General features: G+C 45.0%; 1 protein-coding gene across 2 annotated transcripts; it reads right to left on the bottom strand.

Annotated features, from left to right (window-relative positions):
* Positions 1–377: 377 nt before the first annotated feature.
* On the bottom strand, positions 378–15,792 carry LOC118374994 (leucine-rich repeat transmembrane protein FLRT2-like). 2 transcript variants are annotated; one of them, XM_035761488.2, is made up of 2 exons: positions 15,184–15,792; positions 378–10,250 (listed from the first exon to the last, which is right to left on the bottom strand). In XM_035761488.2, exon 2 carries the CDS (start codon positions 9,735–9,737, stop codon positions 7,722–7,724), a length of 2,016 nt encoding a protein of 671 aa, XP_035617381.1. In that variant the 5' UTR covers positions 9,738–10,250; positions 15,184–15,792; the 3' UTR covers positions 378–7,721. The 2 variants fall into 2 exon arrangements, with proteins under 2 accessions (XP_035617381.1, XP_035617380.1); XM_035761487.2 differs by having other exon boundaries at positions 15,421–15,792.
* Positions 15,793–18,222: the final 2,430 nt, after the last annotated feature.

Genomic DNA, 18,222 nt, shown 5'->3' with positions numbered 1-18,222 from the left:
TGGATAACTATAGATGACACATTGTAAGCATAAGTGGATTAAAAGGTCAATAGGTAGATAACTCTGTAGATAGGTATTAAAGCTCAGTGTTTTATCCAGAACAGTACCTATTTGTGCTCTATTTTGAAATGTCACTGTCTTCACATGCCCGCATACACACACACACACCCCCGCACACACTGACAGCTGTCAGCTACTGTAGAATGCAGTCACCAGAACAGAGAACCAATGCCATGTAAACAATTACAAGGTCAGTAACATTGTCAGTGGATCTTGTGGAAAAGTACCTCTCTAGTACATCTGCTGACGTCTAAAGTAAACTAAATGTTTCAGAGAGCTTATACCAAACATTCTGATTGAAATGATGATCAATCAAATCCCATGGAACTTTTATTTGCAAAAATCTTCACTTCTATATATACATTTTGTGCAAAAACATTTAAAGGTTTCAAGAACTTTACATTGTAAGTTAACCTCAAGGCACATACATGGGACAACAACAACAAGATTTCATCATGAGAACAAAAATTGTACTTTGGTTCCTAAATAGCATATTGGTTTATGTTGTTAAAGTCAAAACAACGCAATGTTTAAATGAAAAGCCATAATAGTCAAGAACACCCTAAAGAAGCCAAATGACATGCATGGTTGATTTTCAGCATACTTTCTTCTGTCAAATGATGCATGAACAAATAGCCTGTCGTTGTTCATATTATTTCAATTAATTTAACCTAGCAGCTGTATGGGGAAGTGTTGATTATCCAAAACACAGAAAATTCAATTACTTAAAAAACCCATGAATAGTTTGCTGAAGACTTCTGTGAATAGATGCACAAATCCTTGAATTAATTTGAGTCTATAATGGAAATTTGCAGACAGTAATTCACATGAGGGGGATTTGCCCTCAAACTGAAAATTAACGAGAGACAAAACAAAGATAACTTAAAATGTATTACAGTTTATCCACTTGGGTACTTTGTTTGAATTGATCTCTCAATGGTTTAACATAGTTATTTCAATGAGAATCAATGAGCTTTAAGGACATTACTATCAAAGCCTGAAACAATAATAAACCCAAGGTTTCAGTATGTCTCTCTATTTTTCACTTCTCTCTCTATAATGTGTTCGGTCTAATTCCATTGGTCACGCCATTGCATCTGTGCACTTTCTTTACATGAGGGAGGAAATGAAGAGTAATGTTCTGCTGCAAATAACCAACAAGGCTTCTCAGTCACTTGGTATCATTCATTACCCAGCACCACTCAAGGCGTCGTTACGAATGAACAGTCTTTCATTAGTTCTGTGTCAGATCTATTGTTGTCTGTCACTCTCTCTTTGTTGTTGCAGAAATATAAACATGTGTGCTTTCCATACAGTAACTATTCAATCATTAGTTTAAACCTTGCTTCTGCTCTGAACAAGTAATTGAATGAACCAAGTACAGTTAGCCCATACAGTACTGCATAAAGGTAAGGCAATAAATGGACTATTATCACTCCTTGGAACACTCGTTCCTTCGGGAACTTGTTGCAACAGGTTGGCCTGACTGACTAACAATACATTTAAAACCTAATCCCTGGTAAAGAAAACAAAGACACTTTGCTGTATGGAATGATTGTCAGATAGAATAACTGTTCTACAGGCAGGTAGGTTAATGTGTTCAGTGGATAAATAACCTGTTAAAGGCACTAGGGCCATATAGCAGTGTGAAACTGACCTTAGGTCAGTAAATGTCAGATGGATGTTGTATGCAACTTGCCATGTAGCAGTGTGAAACTGACCTTAGGTCACTAAATGTAGCAGTGTCAAACTTAATGTGTGTCAAACTGACCTTAGGTCAGCTTACGCTAGTGAGGCTAGTTGGATGTATATATCTTAATACAGGTTGATACGCTGATATGTGTACGTTGGTAGAAAAATGTGGAGACACTTTGGTAACCACAGAAGAGCAACTGTCATTTCTTAACAAAAAGAGTTTCTGCATTATGAATGGAAATTAGACTCAAAAAGCATGTATGAAAGCTTAAACGTCACGATGAATGATGGCGTCATAGTGTTTATAGCGTCATAAACTCCCCACTTTGGGAAATACTGAAGGAATTAACACTAATACATGCACTGGCATGGCAGTTCTTCAAATACAGACAATACAACAACAGAGATTCTAGCCATTAACAGCCCAGCACAAAACAAGAGTTTGACGTTTAAAATGGTCTTTACTGTTGATAATGTTAGAATATCCATCCAAAATGATTTTTAGTCAAGGACAGTGGTTCCCAACCTTTTTCTGCCTTGGCTACCCCTGAAGCATCCCCTCATGTGCATTTTCCCTGTAGGCCTATGGTCTCATGAGTCTTTTCAAGTACCCCTGTGGATAGGCCAAGGTCCTCATACCCCTCGTTGTGAACCACTGGTCTAAAGTCCAGCCAAACCATTGGAATGCAATGGTTTAATGGTGTATTTCAGCCAGTGGCTTGGTGCCCCGTGAAGTGAAGGGTTATCTCCTGTCATTTGGCCCTCCTCCCTCTCTAAACTTGTGATTCACACGGCCAAGTCTGGAAAATAAAGTCTGGAAATTAAAGTCTGCATATTTTTCTCCCTTTTTTGGATGAGGATTATGAGGAGTTGGGGGGGGGGTGGATCCTTTGAACTCCGCCCGCAAAGTAAAATCATGTCAAAGCAAATAAAGTCGGAGTAAGAAGTGTATAATGATGACTTCTCAGTGGCACCAGGCATTCCGAACTTGCAGCCAGCTTGCCTGAAAAAAAGAGCTCTGTCACAACTCACACAGGCTGAAAAAATACACACATACTGTAGAAGCATAGAGACACACTCTCTCTCTCAGCATCGGAAGCACTGCAGTTTTAATTGAGCCGATGCAGTCTGAGAAGCTTTAAGATGAGGGATATCAGATAAGGACATGTTCATGTATGGGGGCAGCTCCAGATTTAGCTAACATTATTCTGAATTGATGGTGAATCTGTCATTTGAACCAATCAATCAATCAATGAATAGAATAGCCAATCCCAATGGAAATTATTCACATGCTACAGCAGGAAACCCCTTCCATCAACACAGTATAAAGCAGATTAAAGATAAACACATTGATCATTCGTTGAGATTCACACATTTGTCATTTAAATACTAAACAATAAAGGAAAATAGAAAGGTAGCGGACTGTATAATAACTGTGAGTGTATCTCCTACACATTCATCATCACTGCAGACACCTCCCTGCAAAGACAAGATATGATAATAACACACTGTGGTAAAAATCTATATAATTTAGCCACTGAACCCCAAAGCTGAGCACAGTTAGTTTTAAATTATTCCACATCATTAAGTAGCTCCGCAAGCATTAATACTCAGAGCAATGCCATTTGAGATTGAGTAACGGTCGTCACTAGTTAACACAGCCACAAAGTCATAATTACAGTGCCTTGCGAAAGTATTCGGTCCCCTTGAACTTTGCGACCTTTTGCCACATTTCAGGCTTCAAACATAAAGATATAAAACTGTATTTTTTTGTGAAGAATCAAGAACAAGTGGGACACAATCATGAAGTGGAACGACATTTATTGGATATTTCAAACTTTTTTAACAAATCAAAAACTGAAAAATTGGGCGTGCAAAATTATTCAGCCCCTTTACTTTCAGTGCAGCAAACTCTCTCCAGAAGTTCAGTGAGGATCTCTGAATGAACCAATGTTGACCTAAATGACTAATGATGATAAATATAATCCACCTGTGTGTAATCAAGTCTCCGTATAAATGCACCTGCACTGTGATAGTCTCAGAGGTCCGTTAAAAGCGCAGAGAGCATCATGAAGAACAAGGAACACACCAGGCAGGTCCGAGATACTGTTGTGAAGAAGTTTAAAGCCGGATTTGGATACAAAAAGATTTCCCAAGCTTTAAACATCCCAAGAAGCACTGTGCAAGCGATAATATTGAAATGGAAGGAGTATCAGACCACAGCAAATCTACCAAGACCTGGCCGTCCCTCTAAACTTTCAGCTCATACAAGGAGAAGACTGATCAAAGATGCAGCCAAGAGGCCCATGATCACTCTGGATGAACTGCAGAGATCTACAGCTGAGGTGGGAGACTCTGTTCATAGGACAACAATCAGTCGTATATTGCACAAATCTGGCCTTTATGGAAGAGTGGAAAGAAGAAAGCCATTTCTTAAAGATATCCATAAAAAGTGTCATTTAAAGTTTGCCACAAGCCACCTGGGAGACACACCAAACATGTGGAAGAAGGTGCTCTGGTCAGATGAAACCAAAATTGAACTTTTTGGCAACAATGTAAAACGTTATGTTTGGCGTAAAAGCAACACAGCTCATCACCCTGAACACACCATCCCCACTGTCAAACATGGTGGTGGCAGCATCATGGTGTGGGCCTGCCTTTCTTCAGCAGGGACAGGGAAGATGGTAAAAATTGATGGGAAGATGGATGGAGCCAAATACAGGACCATTCTGGAAGAAAACCTGATGGAGTCTGCAAAAGACCTGAGACTGGGACGGAGATTTGTCTTCCAACAAGACAATGACCCAAAACATAAAGCAAAATCTACAATGGAATGGTTCAAAAATAAACATATCCAGGTGTTAGAATGGCCAAGTCAAAGTCCAGACCTGAATCCAATCGAGAATCTGTGGAAAGAACTGAAAACTGCTGTTCACAAATGCTCTCCATCCAACCTCACTGAGCTCAAGCTATTTTGCAAGGAGAAATGGGAAAACAATTCAGTCTCTCGATGTGCAAAACTGATAGAGACATACCCCAAGCGACTTACAGCTGTTATCGCAGCAAAAGGTGGCGCTACAAAGTATTAACTTAAGGGGGCTGAATAATTTTGCACGCCCAATCTTTCAGTTTTTGGTTTGTTAAAAAAGTTTGAAATATCCAATAAATGTCGTTCCACTTCATGATTGTGTCCCACTTGTTGTTGATTCTTCACAAAAAAATACAGTTTTATATTTTTATGTTTGAAGCCTGAAATGTGGCAAAAGGTCGCAAAGTTCAAGGGGGCCGAATACTTTCGCAAGGCACTGTATGTATAAAACCCACCTATTTCTACAATTTATCTTCCTAAAATCTCATTTGAAACCTCGTCTAAACCTTAACCTTAACGACACTGCTATTCTTATGCCCAACCCTAACCATATTTTTGTCTTCATTCATCTTTACAATATAGCCATTTTGTCTTTGTGGCTGTGGTAATTAGTGACAACCATGAGTTATGGTTGCTGGAGGGATTGCTGGTGCTCAAGGATCTTTACTGCTAACTCTCTCACTTACCCCTCTATACTGACTGAGAGAACATGCCTCCTAGTGGCCACAGCTGGTACTACCCCCTGTGTCACTGAAGGACAATCTATATCCAGTTGTCAAAGCAGTCTCTCTCTCTGCCATAGGAGGTTGGTGGCAACTTCATTTTGGAGGATGGGCTCGTGGTAATGACTGGAGCAGAATAGGTGGAATGGTATTAAATACATAAAACACATGGTTTCCAGGTGTTTGACACCATTCCATTTGCTCCATCTGGCCATTATTATGAGCCGTTCTCCCCTCAGCAGACTCCACTGCTCCCTGCCTTCCACATTCATACATGTTCACTTAGTCCTGTGAAGGCAATCTCCTGCCTACCACATTCAGATGTGTTCACTTAGTCCTGTGAAGGCAATCTCCCTGCCTACGACATTCAGATGTGTTCACTTAGTCCTGTGAAGGCAATCTCCCTGCCTACGACATTCAGATGTGTTCTCTTAGTCCTTTGAAGACATTCTCCCTGCCTACCACATTCATACATGTTCACTTAGTCCTGTGAAGGTAATCTCCCTGCCTACCACATTCAGATGTGTTCACTTAGTCCTGTGAAGGCATTCTCCCTGCCTACCACATTCAGATGTGTTCTCTTAGTCCTGTGAAGGCATTCTCCCTGCCTACCACATTCAGATGTGTTCACTTAGTCCTGTGAAGGCATTCTCCCTGCCTACCACATTCAGATGTGTTCACTTAGTCCTGTGAAGGCATTCTCCCTGCCTACCACATTCAGATGTGTTCACTTAGTCCTGTGAAGGCATTCTCCCTGCCTACCACATTCAGATGTGTTCACTTAGTCCTGTGAAGGCATTCTCCCTGCCTACCACATTCAGATGTGTTCACTTAGTCCTGTGAAGACATTCTCCCTGCCTACCACATTCAGATGTGTTCACTTAGTCCTGTGAAGGCATTCTCCCTGCCTACCACATTCAGATGTGTTCACGTAGGCCTGTGAAGGCATTATCCCTCCCTACCACATTCAGATGTGTTCACTTAGTCCTGTGAAGGCATTATCCCTCCCTACCACATTCAGACGTGTTCACTTAGTCCCGTGAAGGCATTATCCCTCCCTACCACATTCAGATGTGTTCACTTAGTCCTGTGAAGGCATTCTCACTGCCTACCACATTCATACATGTTCACTTTTTCTTGTGACGGCAATAGGGGGTGTTGAAAAGTGTGCGCTTCCTCTTTGATGGGATTTCCACAAAAAGCTAATTTCCTGGATGGCTGCTTACTCTCTCTGTTACATTAGAAAGTGCACTTTGATTCTTAAAAAAAACACCAGCAGTGCCTATTCTCCACTGCAGTCTAATCAGCAGTGTTACTATGTCCCTGACCACTGTGTTATCGTAACTAATGTTTCTGAGGGGGTGGCTCTGCACAAAGACCATCATTTAGCTCCTGTGGTTAGCAAAGAATCCCATCCCTCATAGCACCCAACAACCCAAAACCTGAGACAGACAGGGCAGCGTTTGTCAGAACCAACCCAGTGTGTCGTAATGGTACAAATTCCTATATACAGTACTTCAAATTAAGGATCTGACAAATATTTTCTTTTTAATTTTCACCTAAAATTACATACCCAAATCTAACTGCCTGTAGCTCAGGCCCTGATGCAAAGATAAGCATATTCTTGGTACCATTTGAAAGGAAACACTTTGAAGTTTGTGGAAATGTGAAAGGAATGTAGGAAAATATAACACATTAGATGTGGTAAAAGATGATACAAAGAAAAAAAAACGTTATTTTGTATTTCTTTGTACCATCATCTTTGAAATGCAAGAGAAAGGACATAATGTATTATTCCAGCCCAGGTGCAATTTAGATTTTGGCTATTAGATTGAAGCAGTGTATGTGCAACGTTTCAGACTGATCCAATGACCCATTGCATTTCTGTTCAAAATGTTGTATCAAGACTGCCCAAATGTGCCTAATTTGTTTATTAATAACTTTTCATGTTCAAAATTGTGCACTCTCCTCAAACAATAGCATGGTATTCTTTCACTGTAATAGCTACTGCAAATTGGACAGTACAGTTAGATTAACAAGAATTTAAGCTTTCTGACAATATCAGATATGTCTATATCCTGGGAAAATGTCTTGTTACTTACAACCTCATGCTAATCGCATTAGCCTACGTTAGCTCAACCGTCCCGTAGAAGGGACACCGATCCCGAAGTTAAGCAAAAAACACTTACTGTAATTTAATCCCACTGATTAGAAAACCATTTGTATTCCTTCTAACTAAGAGTAAAAAAATAGCTGATAGAATTCCACATTACTGTCCACAGTATAAATTACATGGCAGACAGAACTTGGAAATATCTATGGTACAGTATATTTTTTTCTCAAACAACTGGTGTGGGAGCATCCTGTTAGAAGCATCACGTGTGGCAGAACTCGGTGCTGGGAACGTTGCTGCTCTTGCAGTAGGCTAAGCTATTGTTACTGAGGTGGCAGTCTCTGAAGCCGATGCCTCCATTGGGTGTATAGATGGGCTGAATCCTGTAATCACCTTTCAAAAGTTGCTCATTGTTCAGGGAAACTATCTGAAAGCTGGTCTCAGTCATTTCCAGTATAGAGTTATCCTTTTTGGTCCCCGCCTCGCAGTAGTCGTCTTTTCTCCTGCCACGGTTGTATTTCCACTTGGACGACTCAGAGCGGCTCTTCTTGTGCATGTGCCAACAAAACAGGCTCAGCAGCATTACCAGGACGACAAGGACTGCCCCGCCTATCACCCCGGCCAAAAGGAGAGTGGAGTTGGTGTCCTGTTGAGCTTCCTCCGACCCTGTGGCCTTGTTGTTGTTGGAGCTGGATGAGGTCGACTTGGTTCTGGCGTCTGAGCATATTGTATCCTCCCCTGGGCGGTAGGAGTTGAGGGTGTCCAGCACATAAACACAGACCCGGTACACCGACCTGGGCTCCAGGTTGGTCAAGCTAAGCTTCCTCCTTTCCCCACTCACCGTCCTTTCGCGGCTGACATCGCTCATCAGGCTCTGGCCCATCTTGACCCAGGTCACCTTGTAGGCTGTGACGGTGAAGTAGGAAGCCCAGCTTACCTCGATGCAGGAGGCATTGACCACGTGGAAGGATATCCGTAGGGGGTCCTCATAGGGGGGCAGTGGGCCAGCGGGGTGGGGAGGCATGGCAGGGGGAGGGGAGGGTGATGTGGGGTAGGAGGAGGTTGTGAAGGTGGGAATAGAGCTGGTCATGGAGGAGGTAATGAGGGTGGTGGTGGTGGTGGTGGGGAGTTGGGGGTGCGGGGGCGTGGCACGCAGGGTAGGCCAGAGGTTGGGCTGGAGGTCCGTCCCAGCTGGGCACTGGATAGAATCCAGGGTGAGTTCTCTGATTGCCATGCCGCGCACCCTCGCCGGGCTCTGGCACATTGAACCGCGCACGTTGATAGAGCCTGGCAGCGACTTGAGCCACACCACCACCCATTTGACGGTGCAATCGCAGCGCCACGGGTTGTTCCGAACAGTGAGCTGTCTGAGGCTGATGAGGCCGTCAAAGACCCCCTGTGTCAGCGTCTGCAGCTGGTTATTGGAGATATCCAGTCTCTCGAGCCTCTGGAGGCCGGAGAAGGCTGTCACTGGGATTTGGTCCATCTGATTATCCTGCAGGCTAAGCTTGACCAGGGACTGCGTCGGGAGGAGGGGCGGGGGAAACGTCAGAGAGTTACGGGCCAGCGCCAGCTCCCGGAGGTTGGACAGCTCCTGGAACGTCCCCGGGGCCACGCCCTCGTCTGTCAACAAGTTGCCATCCAACAGGAGGCGCTGTAGCCGCGTCACGTTCTGGAACGCCTCCTCAGCAATGACCGCGATACGGTTCTCGTCTAATCGCAGCTCTGTGAGGTCCTCTGGGAGACCAATGGGGACACTGCTCAGGTGGTTCTTGGTGAGGAAGAGCAGCTTGAGGCTGACAGCATCCCGGAACGCCCCCTCCTCCACCCCAACCGTAGAGATGGAGTTATCGTCCAGGTGGAGCTCCTCTAAGCGGGGCAGTTGGGCTAAGGCAGCCCTGGAGATGGTCTGGATGTTGTTCTCTTGCAGGTGGAGCACCCGGATGTTCTTAGGCAGGTTGATGGGGAACTCGTCCAACTGGTTGCCGTAGAGATACACTGTCTCCACGGATGCCACGTTGTGTAGTTCCCATGGGAACCCTGCATTGTTGATCTGGTTGTTGTGGAGGTAGAGGATCTTGTAGCCCTCTGTCACCCCCAGAGGCACAGACGTCAGGCTCCGCTCGTTGCAGTAAACAAAGGTTTTGTCGCAGCGGCACTCTTCTGGGCACGAGGTGGCAGGGCAGCTAAAGTGCACATTGAGGCTCAGGATGACTGTCAACCAGAAACGCAGAAATGAACCCCAATCTTTATTCCACAGCCCAGCCTGAAACTCCATAGTGTAAAATCAGGAGGGGATTGTCCTTGGGTTGGATAAATTAAAAAGCAACGCGCCAACAAAAAAAAGAAAAAAATGGAAAAGTATTGAAAGTATTGAAGTAAATCCACCAAAAGAGTCGACAAAAAAAACAGTCCACTAAAAGAGCTTGATAGGGCTGAGTTCACCTCTTCTTCACGGGGCAGCAGAACAAGAAGCCGTAGGGTTAGGCTTAATCCCCCTGTAATTGATTATCAACTTTAAGAGAGACAGCGGTCTCATTAGGAAGAGCAGGTCCTCTAAGTGAAGTTGACTCTGACTCCATTCATGCTGAGATATCAGACCAGAGCACTCTCTGCTCGTCCTCACAGGACAGGACACAGCCTGGGCCAATTTAGTGCAGAATCGCAGCAGAAAGCTGATGTGTTTGTGGCCTCCTCCTCTCCTCTCCTCGCCACCCACCCGTCACCGTCACACACTGCTGGTCCCCGCCTGGGGCAGCGTCCAGGGGGGGTGACATTTGGATCCAGAGACCTGTTCCACAAGACAAAGGAAAGGTGAGATTAGTGGCGGGATTTAGGGCAGGGGTGGTCTGTTTCTCTCTGTGAGAAAAAAAGAGCTCTATCACAACTCACACGCACACACAGGTTTAAAAAATACAAACATACTGTAGATCCATAGAGTCACACTCCGTTTATGGCCAGATAGCATCTCTCTCTCAGGCACATACTTAACCAACACACAGATCCACTCAGTCTCACACTTTCACACTTCTTTGAAATGTATGCACTGGCTATTTCTTTCGAAATTTCAAATCATCTGATAAAAAATGAGGAGAGTTCTAGAACATCCGGTTTTAGCAGACATAAAGGGGGCTTTCATTCCTTCCTCTCAGTCAGAGAGGAGAGAATATAGTAGTATATGCCAGGACAGCATGCACATTCTGAGATTTCCACAGCAACAAGTCAATGCCCCAGTGCTAAATAACATGCTAATAAACACATTGCAATGATTTTGAAACGTATGAAACATAAATGAGACATAGCAGAGCCATGAAAGGAAAACATACAGACGTATCAGGCAGCTCTTGTGTGAAAACAGTCTTCGCTTCTTCTTTGTCTTTGTTAGAGCAGACAGTGTTTTGAAGTCAGAGCTGGTAAACATGTGCTTACAGTAAACAGAGATAGGTGCTGTTTCTCCTCTAAAGGTTCCCCTTACATATTACAAACCACGAACCATCTCCAGCACACGGAAATTAAATATGGCACTGCAAAATGAAATATAAGGGGACTGCGTGTGTGTGTGTGTGTGTGTGTGTGTGTGTGTGTGTGTGTGTGTGTGTGTGTGTGTGTGTGTGTGTGTGTGTGTGTGTGTGTGTGTGTGTGTGTGTGTGTGTGTGTGTGTGTGTGTGTGTGTGTGTGTGTGATTTTATACCAATCCCAGAGTGACAAACACAGCCTGTCAAATGAAATGGGATTGGAAAAGAATTTAGCTCCTCCACTTGCGATAAATGATCGATACTGGACCATTTCTTAACATGGTTTAGAGGTTTAGAGTGGGCACAAGGCCACCCGGTTACAGTACGGGCCTCAGCACAAGGCCACCCGGTTACAGTACGGGCCTCAGCACAAGGCCACCCGGTTACAGTACGGGCTTCAGCACAAGGCCACCCGGTTACAGTATGGGCTTCAGCACAAGGCCACCCGGTTACAGTATGGGCTTCAGCACAAGGCCACCCGGTTACAGTACGGGCTTCAGCACAAGGCCACCCGGTTACAGTATGGGCTTCAGCACAAGGCCACCCGGTTACAGTATGGGCTTCAGCACAAGGCCACCCGGTTACAGTATGGGCTTCAGCACAAGGCCAACCGGTTACAGTATGGGCTTCAGCACAAGGCCACCCGGTTACAGTATGGGCTTCAGCACAAGGCCACCCGGTTACAGTATGGGCTTCAGCACAAGGCCAACCGGTTACAGTATGGGCTTCAGCACAAGGCCAACCGGTTACAGTATGGGCTTCAGCACAAGGCCGCCCGGTTACAGTATGGGCTTCAGCACAAGGCCACCCGGTTACAGTATGGGCCTCAGCACAAGGCCACCCGGTTAAAGAATGGGCCTCAGTCCAAGGACCCACCCGGTTACAGTACGGGCCTCAGCACAAGGCCACCCGGTTACAGTACGGGCCTCAGCACAAGGCCGCCCGGTTACAGCACGGGCCTCAGCACAAGGCCGCCCGGTTACAGTATGGGCCTCAGCACAAGGCCACCTGGTTACAGTATGGGCCTCAGCACAAGGCCACCTGGTTACAATATGGGCCTCAGCACAAGGCCACCCGGTTACAGTATGGGTCTCAGCACAAGGCCACCCGGTTACAGTATGGGCCTCAGCACAAGGCCACCCGGTTAAAGAATGGGCCTCAGTCCAAGGACCCACCCGGGGCCTACAGTCCAAGGACCCACCCGGGCCTCAGCACAAGGCCACCCGGTTACAGTACGGGCCTCAGCACAAGGCCGCCCGGTTACAGCACGGGCCTCAGCACAAGGCCGCCCGGTTACAGTATGGGCCTCAGCACAAGGCCGCCCGGTTACAGTATGGCCCTCAGCACAAGGCCACCCCGTTACAGTACGGGCCTCAGCACAAGGCCACCCGGTTACAGCACGGGCCTCAGCACAAGGCAACCCGGTTACAGTATGGGCCTCAGCACAAGGCCACCCGGTTACAGTATGGGCCTCAGCACAAGGCCGCCCGGTTACAGTATGGGCCTCAGCACAAGGCCACACGGTTACAGTGTGGGCCTCAGCACAAGGCCGCCCGGTTACAGTATGGGCTTCAGCACAAGGCCAACCGGTTACAGTATGGGCTTCAGCACAAGGCCACCCGGTTACAGTATGGGCTTCAGCACAAGGCCAACCGGTTACAGTATGGGCTTCAGCACAAGGCCAACCGGTTACAGTATGGGCTTCAGCACAAGGCCAACCGGTTACAGTATGGGCTTCAGCACAAGGCCACCCGGTTACAGTATGGGCTTCAGCACAAGGCCACCCGGTTACAGTATGGGTCTCAGCACAAGGCCACCCGGTTACAGTATGGGCCTCAGCACAAGGCCACCCGGTTAAAGAATGGGCCTCAGTCCAAGGACCCACCCGGTTACAGTATGGGCCTCAGCACAAGGCCACCCGGTTACAGTACGGGCCTCAGCACAAGGCCGCCCGGTTACAGCACGGGCCACAGCACAAGGCCGCCCGGTTACAGTATGGGCCTCAGCATAAGGCCACCTGGTTACAGTATGGGCCTCAGCACAAGGCCACCTGGTTACAATATGGGCCTCAGCACAAGGCCACCCGGTTACAGTATGGGTCTCAGCACAAGGCCACCCGGTTACAGTATGGGCCTCAGCACAAGGCCACCCGGTTACAGTATGGGCCTCAGTCCAAGGACCCACCCGGTTACAGTACGGGCCTCAGCACAAGGCCACCCGGTTACAGTACGGGCCTCAGCACAAGGCCGCCCGGTTACAGCACGGGCCTCAGCACAAGGCCGCCCGGTTACAGTATAGGCCTCAGCACAAGGCCGCCCGGTTACAGTATGGCCCTCAGCACAAGGCCACCCTGTTACAGTACGGGCCTCAGCACAAGGCCACCCGGTTACAGCACGGGCCTCAGCACAAGGCAACCCGGTTACAGTATGGGCCTCAGCACAAGGCCACCCGGTTACAGTATGGGCCTCAGCACAAGGCCGCCCGGTTACAGTATGGGCCTCAGCACAAGGCCACACGGTTACAGTGTGGGCCTCAGCACAAGGCCACCCGGTTACAGTACAGCAGGTAGGCCATCCAGGGCAGTAGCTAACCTAGCAGTTAGAATGTTGGACCCTAAACGAAAGGCCGGTAGTTCGAATCCCCAAGCTGACAAGGTGAAAATATGTCGATGTGCCCTTGAGCAAGGCACTTAACCCTAATTGTTCCAAGGTTTCTGTTGATAATGGCAGACCCTGGCCGTGACCCCACTCTCTGAGGGTGTCTCAGGGAGAGTTGGGATACGAAAAAAAAACACACATTTCCAATTAATGCACACTTTTACATGTGTAAAAAAGGACAAATATAAGCAACCACCAAATTATTATTACAGTAGGGCCTCAGCTCCCCGCATCTCGGCATTCAAGTTTATTGCCTATTACACATTTCCTCCCCATCAGTGCATTTAACTTAACAGGAGCACCACCCTGTGTCAATGCTGAATAGACCCATACCTTTAATACAAAACAGGTTTGATGGGATTGGGTAACATAGCCAAGGAGGAATGTGCATATGGACAGAGTAAAGTTATCTGTATTGTTAGGTTGCTCTGTAGACTGATGAGATGGGGCTCTACACCTTATAGAGATGGAGCAAACAATATGAAATACATCTGCGATCTACTTTTCGAAATTGAAAAGGGCTAAATGTAATCAAATAAGCTTCAGGGGAAATAAGCAGTAACCACATGACAATACATTTCCTGCCACAACAACAGTACCTAAAATGATTATAGCTGCATAAATAACGACATTGGACATTGGAAGGAATTGTGGAGGAAAAAATAAACCTTTATAAGTAAGGCTGAAGAACACGTCCAATACACACACAATAAAATTGGCACTTCCATGTACTCAAATACAAAATGTATTGCACAGAGAGAGAAATGTGCACTCGGACCAATTAACTCGGAGGGCAAATTGTGGGGTAACTGCCAATGTGTCTGTGTGAACAGATAGAATAACGTTTTTCGGCTGAGGGAGCACAGTTCTCGCCAGATGAATTAAGTGATATCGCGGCCAGGTTCAATCCGATTAGGATTGGATTAAATGACAATAACGCAATTAAAAGTTTAAAACCGATAGGCTATTTAAAAGGCGATAAAAGGCGGATCAGGTATACTTCAAAGGCAGCTCAGTGAGTGGTGTTCATTTGAATTAATTATTACAAAGAGACATTGAGAGCCGTAACCGAGCATTGAAATTTCAAGTGCAAACGGAGGCTTCGCTTTTCTCTAAAAGAAATAAATAAATAAAGCCGTGCGCTTTGTAGCACATTGATCTTTCACGTGATGAAAAACCTAATTAACGGATTAATAAATTCTACCATCGATAAACAAATATTTTTTAAAACTATTGTCAATTGACAAGTTGACCACATTTTGTTTATAGATGGCAGTAGATTGTAAAGATAATATAATATATTAGGAAACGGCGTGCTTTGAATAAAAAGAATACCATAGCGCTTGAATTGTAATACCTCCATAATGTATGAACCAAATCCAATTCAATCTTCTCATATAGCCTATAAAAAGACAACTCCGCAAAAAAACGATTGAAATACCTTGTGGTAAACTATAGTTGTTAATTCAGCTCGGCATTATAGAAACCCAACTGTTGTGAAGAACACATTGCCTTTGTGGTGCTATAAAACATTTGCACTACTGTAGCCTACCTTAGATGAGGCTTTGTCCGTATCCGTTTATTGCCCCTTAATCATGTTAAACTTTTTTCTTTATCGCTTTGCCTTGACCCAGCGTCATGCGGTATTGTTTGTGCGAATCGGTTCCGAGCGCCCTGCCATCCGTAGCTATACCGGACAGCATGCTGCCTGAGTTCGGGAAACAGTTTTCTGATCTGTCCGCAATTTTCTCCTATTCCTCGTCAGGCAGCTCAACAACCTACGACTCACCTCAGCGCTCCTCAAAACCTTGGGCAAGGCATTAGAGCGGGAGAGCAGGATTTGAGGCAGCAGAGACAGGACCGAGTTATTCCGTTGGAGTCCCCCGAAACAGCGAACAAGCACTTTTCAAGGAATCTGGCTGATCCCCTAATCATGACGGCTTGCGTTCAGATTGTTTTGGGGACGTTAAAAACTTGCCTTCCATGCTTGGAATACCAGAGGTATTTTGCTAATATAAATTCAGTTGATAGTGATGTGTGTGCACCGCTCACCCCTCTCTCTCTCTCTCTCTCTCTCTCTGCTCTCTCTCTCTCTACATCTGTCTCTTATCTCGCTCTCTCATCGTCACTCAGGTCCCTCCTACCCTACTGGGCCTACCCTTCCCTGAATAAAGAATGCATCTCCCGGAGCAGCTCGGAGAGAGATGGTTAGGAGCCACAGCTCCTCCCAACACTGACGCCCTCATACCTCTCATTTTACATGGTAAATGCAACTTTCTTGTTTTTCTGGACTAGCCTAATTTATATGTATCCTAGTTAACTATATATTTTCCGTAAACACAAAGTTCATTAGGAATGGTCCTAAATGGTTGATCTGGATAAAGTACATGTCCAGACATTCTATTCAGGTTCCATTGGAAGGCAGAGCTCTATGCATAATTCGCTTGGCATTTATTTTGATCTCTCCTTCCTTTCCATGATTTGAGACTGTCAGACACATGCACTGACAAGCACAGTAATTTCCTCTGAATATTCAGCCTCTTTCTAAGTACTGATTCAGCATTAAACAATTGCTTTACCGCACTCTCTCTCTCTCTCTCTCTCTCTCTCTCTCTCTCTCTCACACACACACACACACACACACACACACACACACACACACACACACACACACACACACACACACACACACACACACACACACACACACACACACACACACACACACACACACACACACACACACACACACACACACACACACACACACACTCAAAAGAGGTATGGTGTGAGGGAGCCCAATGTGAGATCTTTTGGTCCTGAATGCTGTAGGGGAGAGTGGATTAAGTTGAGCCATTTTTTACAATCAGCATCATTCCATTAAGGTAAATTGAGCTGCAGGACAAGGTAAATTAAGCCGCCTACAAATGTCTTAACTGAATTAATTATTACCACTACCATTTTAAAACCTATATTTATTTCCCAAACACATTTCAAAACAATCACAACAGCTTTTGGTATTTTAATAATTTTAAGCATCTTTTAACACAGGCTTAACACCGAACAAACACTTTGTCCATTTTTAAACACTTTTAACATGGGCCAAGCCCTGTTGTTACCTCATATCCCGGAGATAATGCCTTGCATAATAAATAAACGCTTACATTTGGTCAACTTGCCATTGGCTCAAATATTGTCTCAACTTACCCCATGGTCATCATCTCAATTTACCCCAAGGCAAACATTTGGACTATATTAGCCCACACAGCTACAAGGATGTACTTTCATGCTAGGTTTAGGACCTCATATTGAAGCTTATAGAGACCCCAACTGATAATTTGGTTTAGATACAAGCATCATGAAACCTCTTACACAATAAATTGATTTAACTTGGTGGAAATCCGTTTTTTGGACTTATCTTGCTCACCATTTTTTTCCGCGTAGTATATTACTTCACAGATAACCTCTTCCTAAATATTTGGTCAAATTATAAATGTTGTGTACCATTTCCTATAAACAAGGGTGGCTCAATTTAACACTTTGGCTCAACTTACCCCACTCTCCCCCATTGGATAATGAGAAGTTGTATTTTAGCAGGAGGCCTTTCCATATTCTTACTTGCATACATTATTATTCCACAATTCCTGTGTGTGTGTGTGTGTGTGTGTGTGTGTGTGTGTGTGTGTGTGTGTGTGTGTGTGTGTGTGTGTGTGTGTGTGTGTGTGTGTGTGTGTGTGTGTGTGTGTGTGTGTGTGTGTGTGTGTGTGTGTGTGTGTGTGTGTGTGTGTGTGTGTCACGGTAGCAGAAGCAGCATGTGCTGCAGTCCTGTTGTGAAATGTAATAGACGCCACACTAACAGGTCAGCAGCTGCTAGATTATCTTTGATCACAGAGTTGGTGCCAATCAATGATTGATTAAATTAACCATTTGAAACAAAAACACAGTTGCTACATGCCAAGGTGAGTTGTCTCTATCTCCAAGCTATTGGAAAATAAAGATGATATGTAGACTGTCAAGGAAGAAAAGTCAACTTTGAGCCAGCACATGGCGATTCCATTCCTCTATTTTATCAACCCTCCATGAGACGATTTTGTGAGTTTCATTCTGCCTTTCATGTTTAATTTTTGTCTGCCACAGCCCAAAGATTGACTGCCTTGCCATGTACAGTCCACACAATTTAATGTATCCATAAATCACAAAGCTGTACACAGGATGAATTATATATTGGACATGAAGAATGCAGGCTGAAATAGCCTATTTTACGGACAGACATGTTTTAGCAACATAATTCCAATACATGGAATGTGGCATTATACACAGTTATAAAATGTTTCTCTATTAGAAATGACAAATATTTTACAGCTGTTGGATATGCAGCACATTTGATTAAAATATCCTATGTTTGTGTAGGCCAGGGTTTATATCAGTTTACTTTTAGCTGTGGTAATCGAGCTACTAGGCCCATCTGTGGGTTTGAGATATAGGATTTCTTGGTGAAATGTGAATTTCCAATGCAAGACAAGTATCCTTCACAGAGGAAAAAAAGTAAATATGTATAATATGTGCACCTTTATACGTATATTGAAGATGG

Source organism: Oncorhynchus keta, chromosome 8 (assembly GCF_023373465.1).
Source record: "Oncorhynchus keta strain PuntledgeMale-10-30-2019 chromosome 8, Oket_V2, whole genome shotgun sequence".
NCBI classification, from domain to species: Eukaryota; Metazoa; Chordata; class Actinopteri; order Salmoniformes; family Salmonidae; genus Oncorhynchus; species Oncorhynchus keta.
Note: the sequence above shows the minus strand (reverse complement) of the source record. Positions and strands in the feature narration are given on the sequence as shown.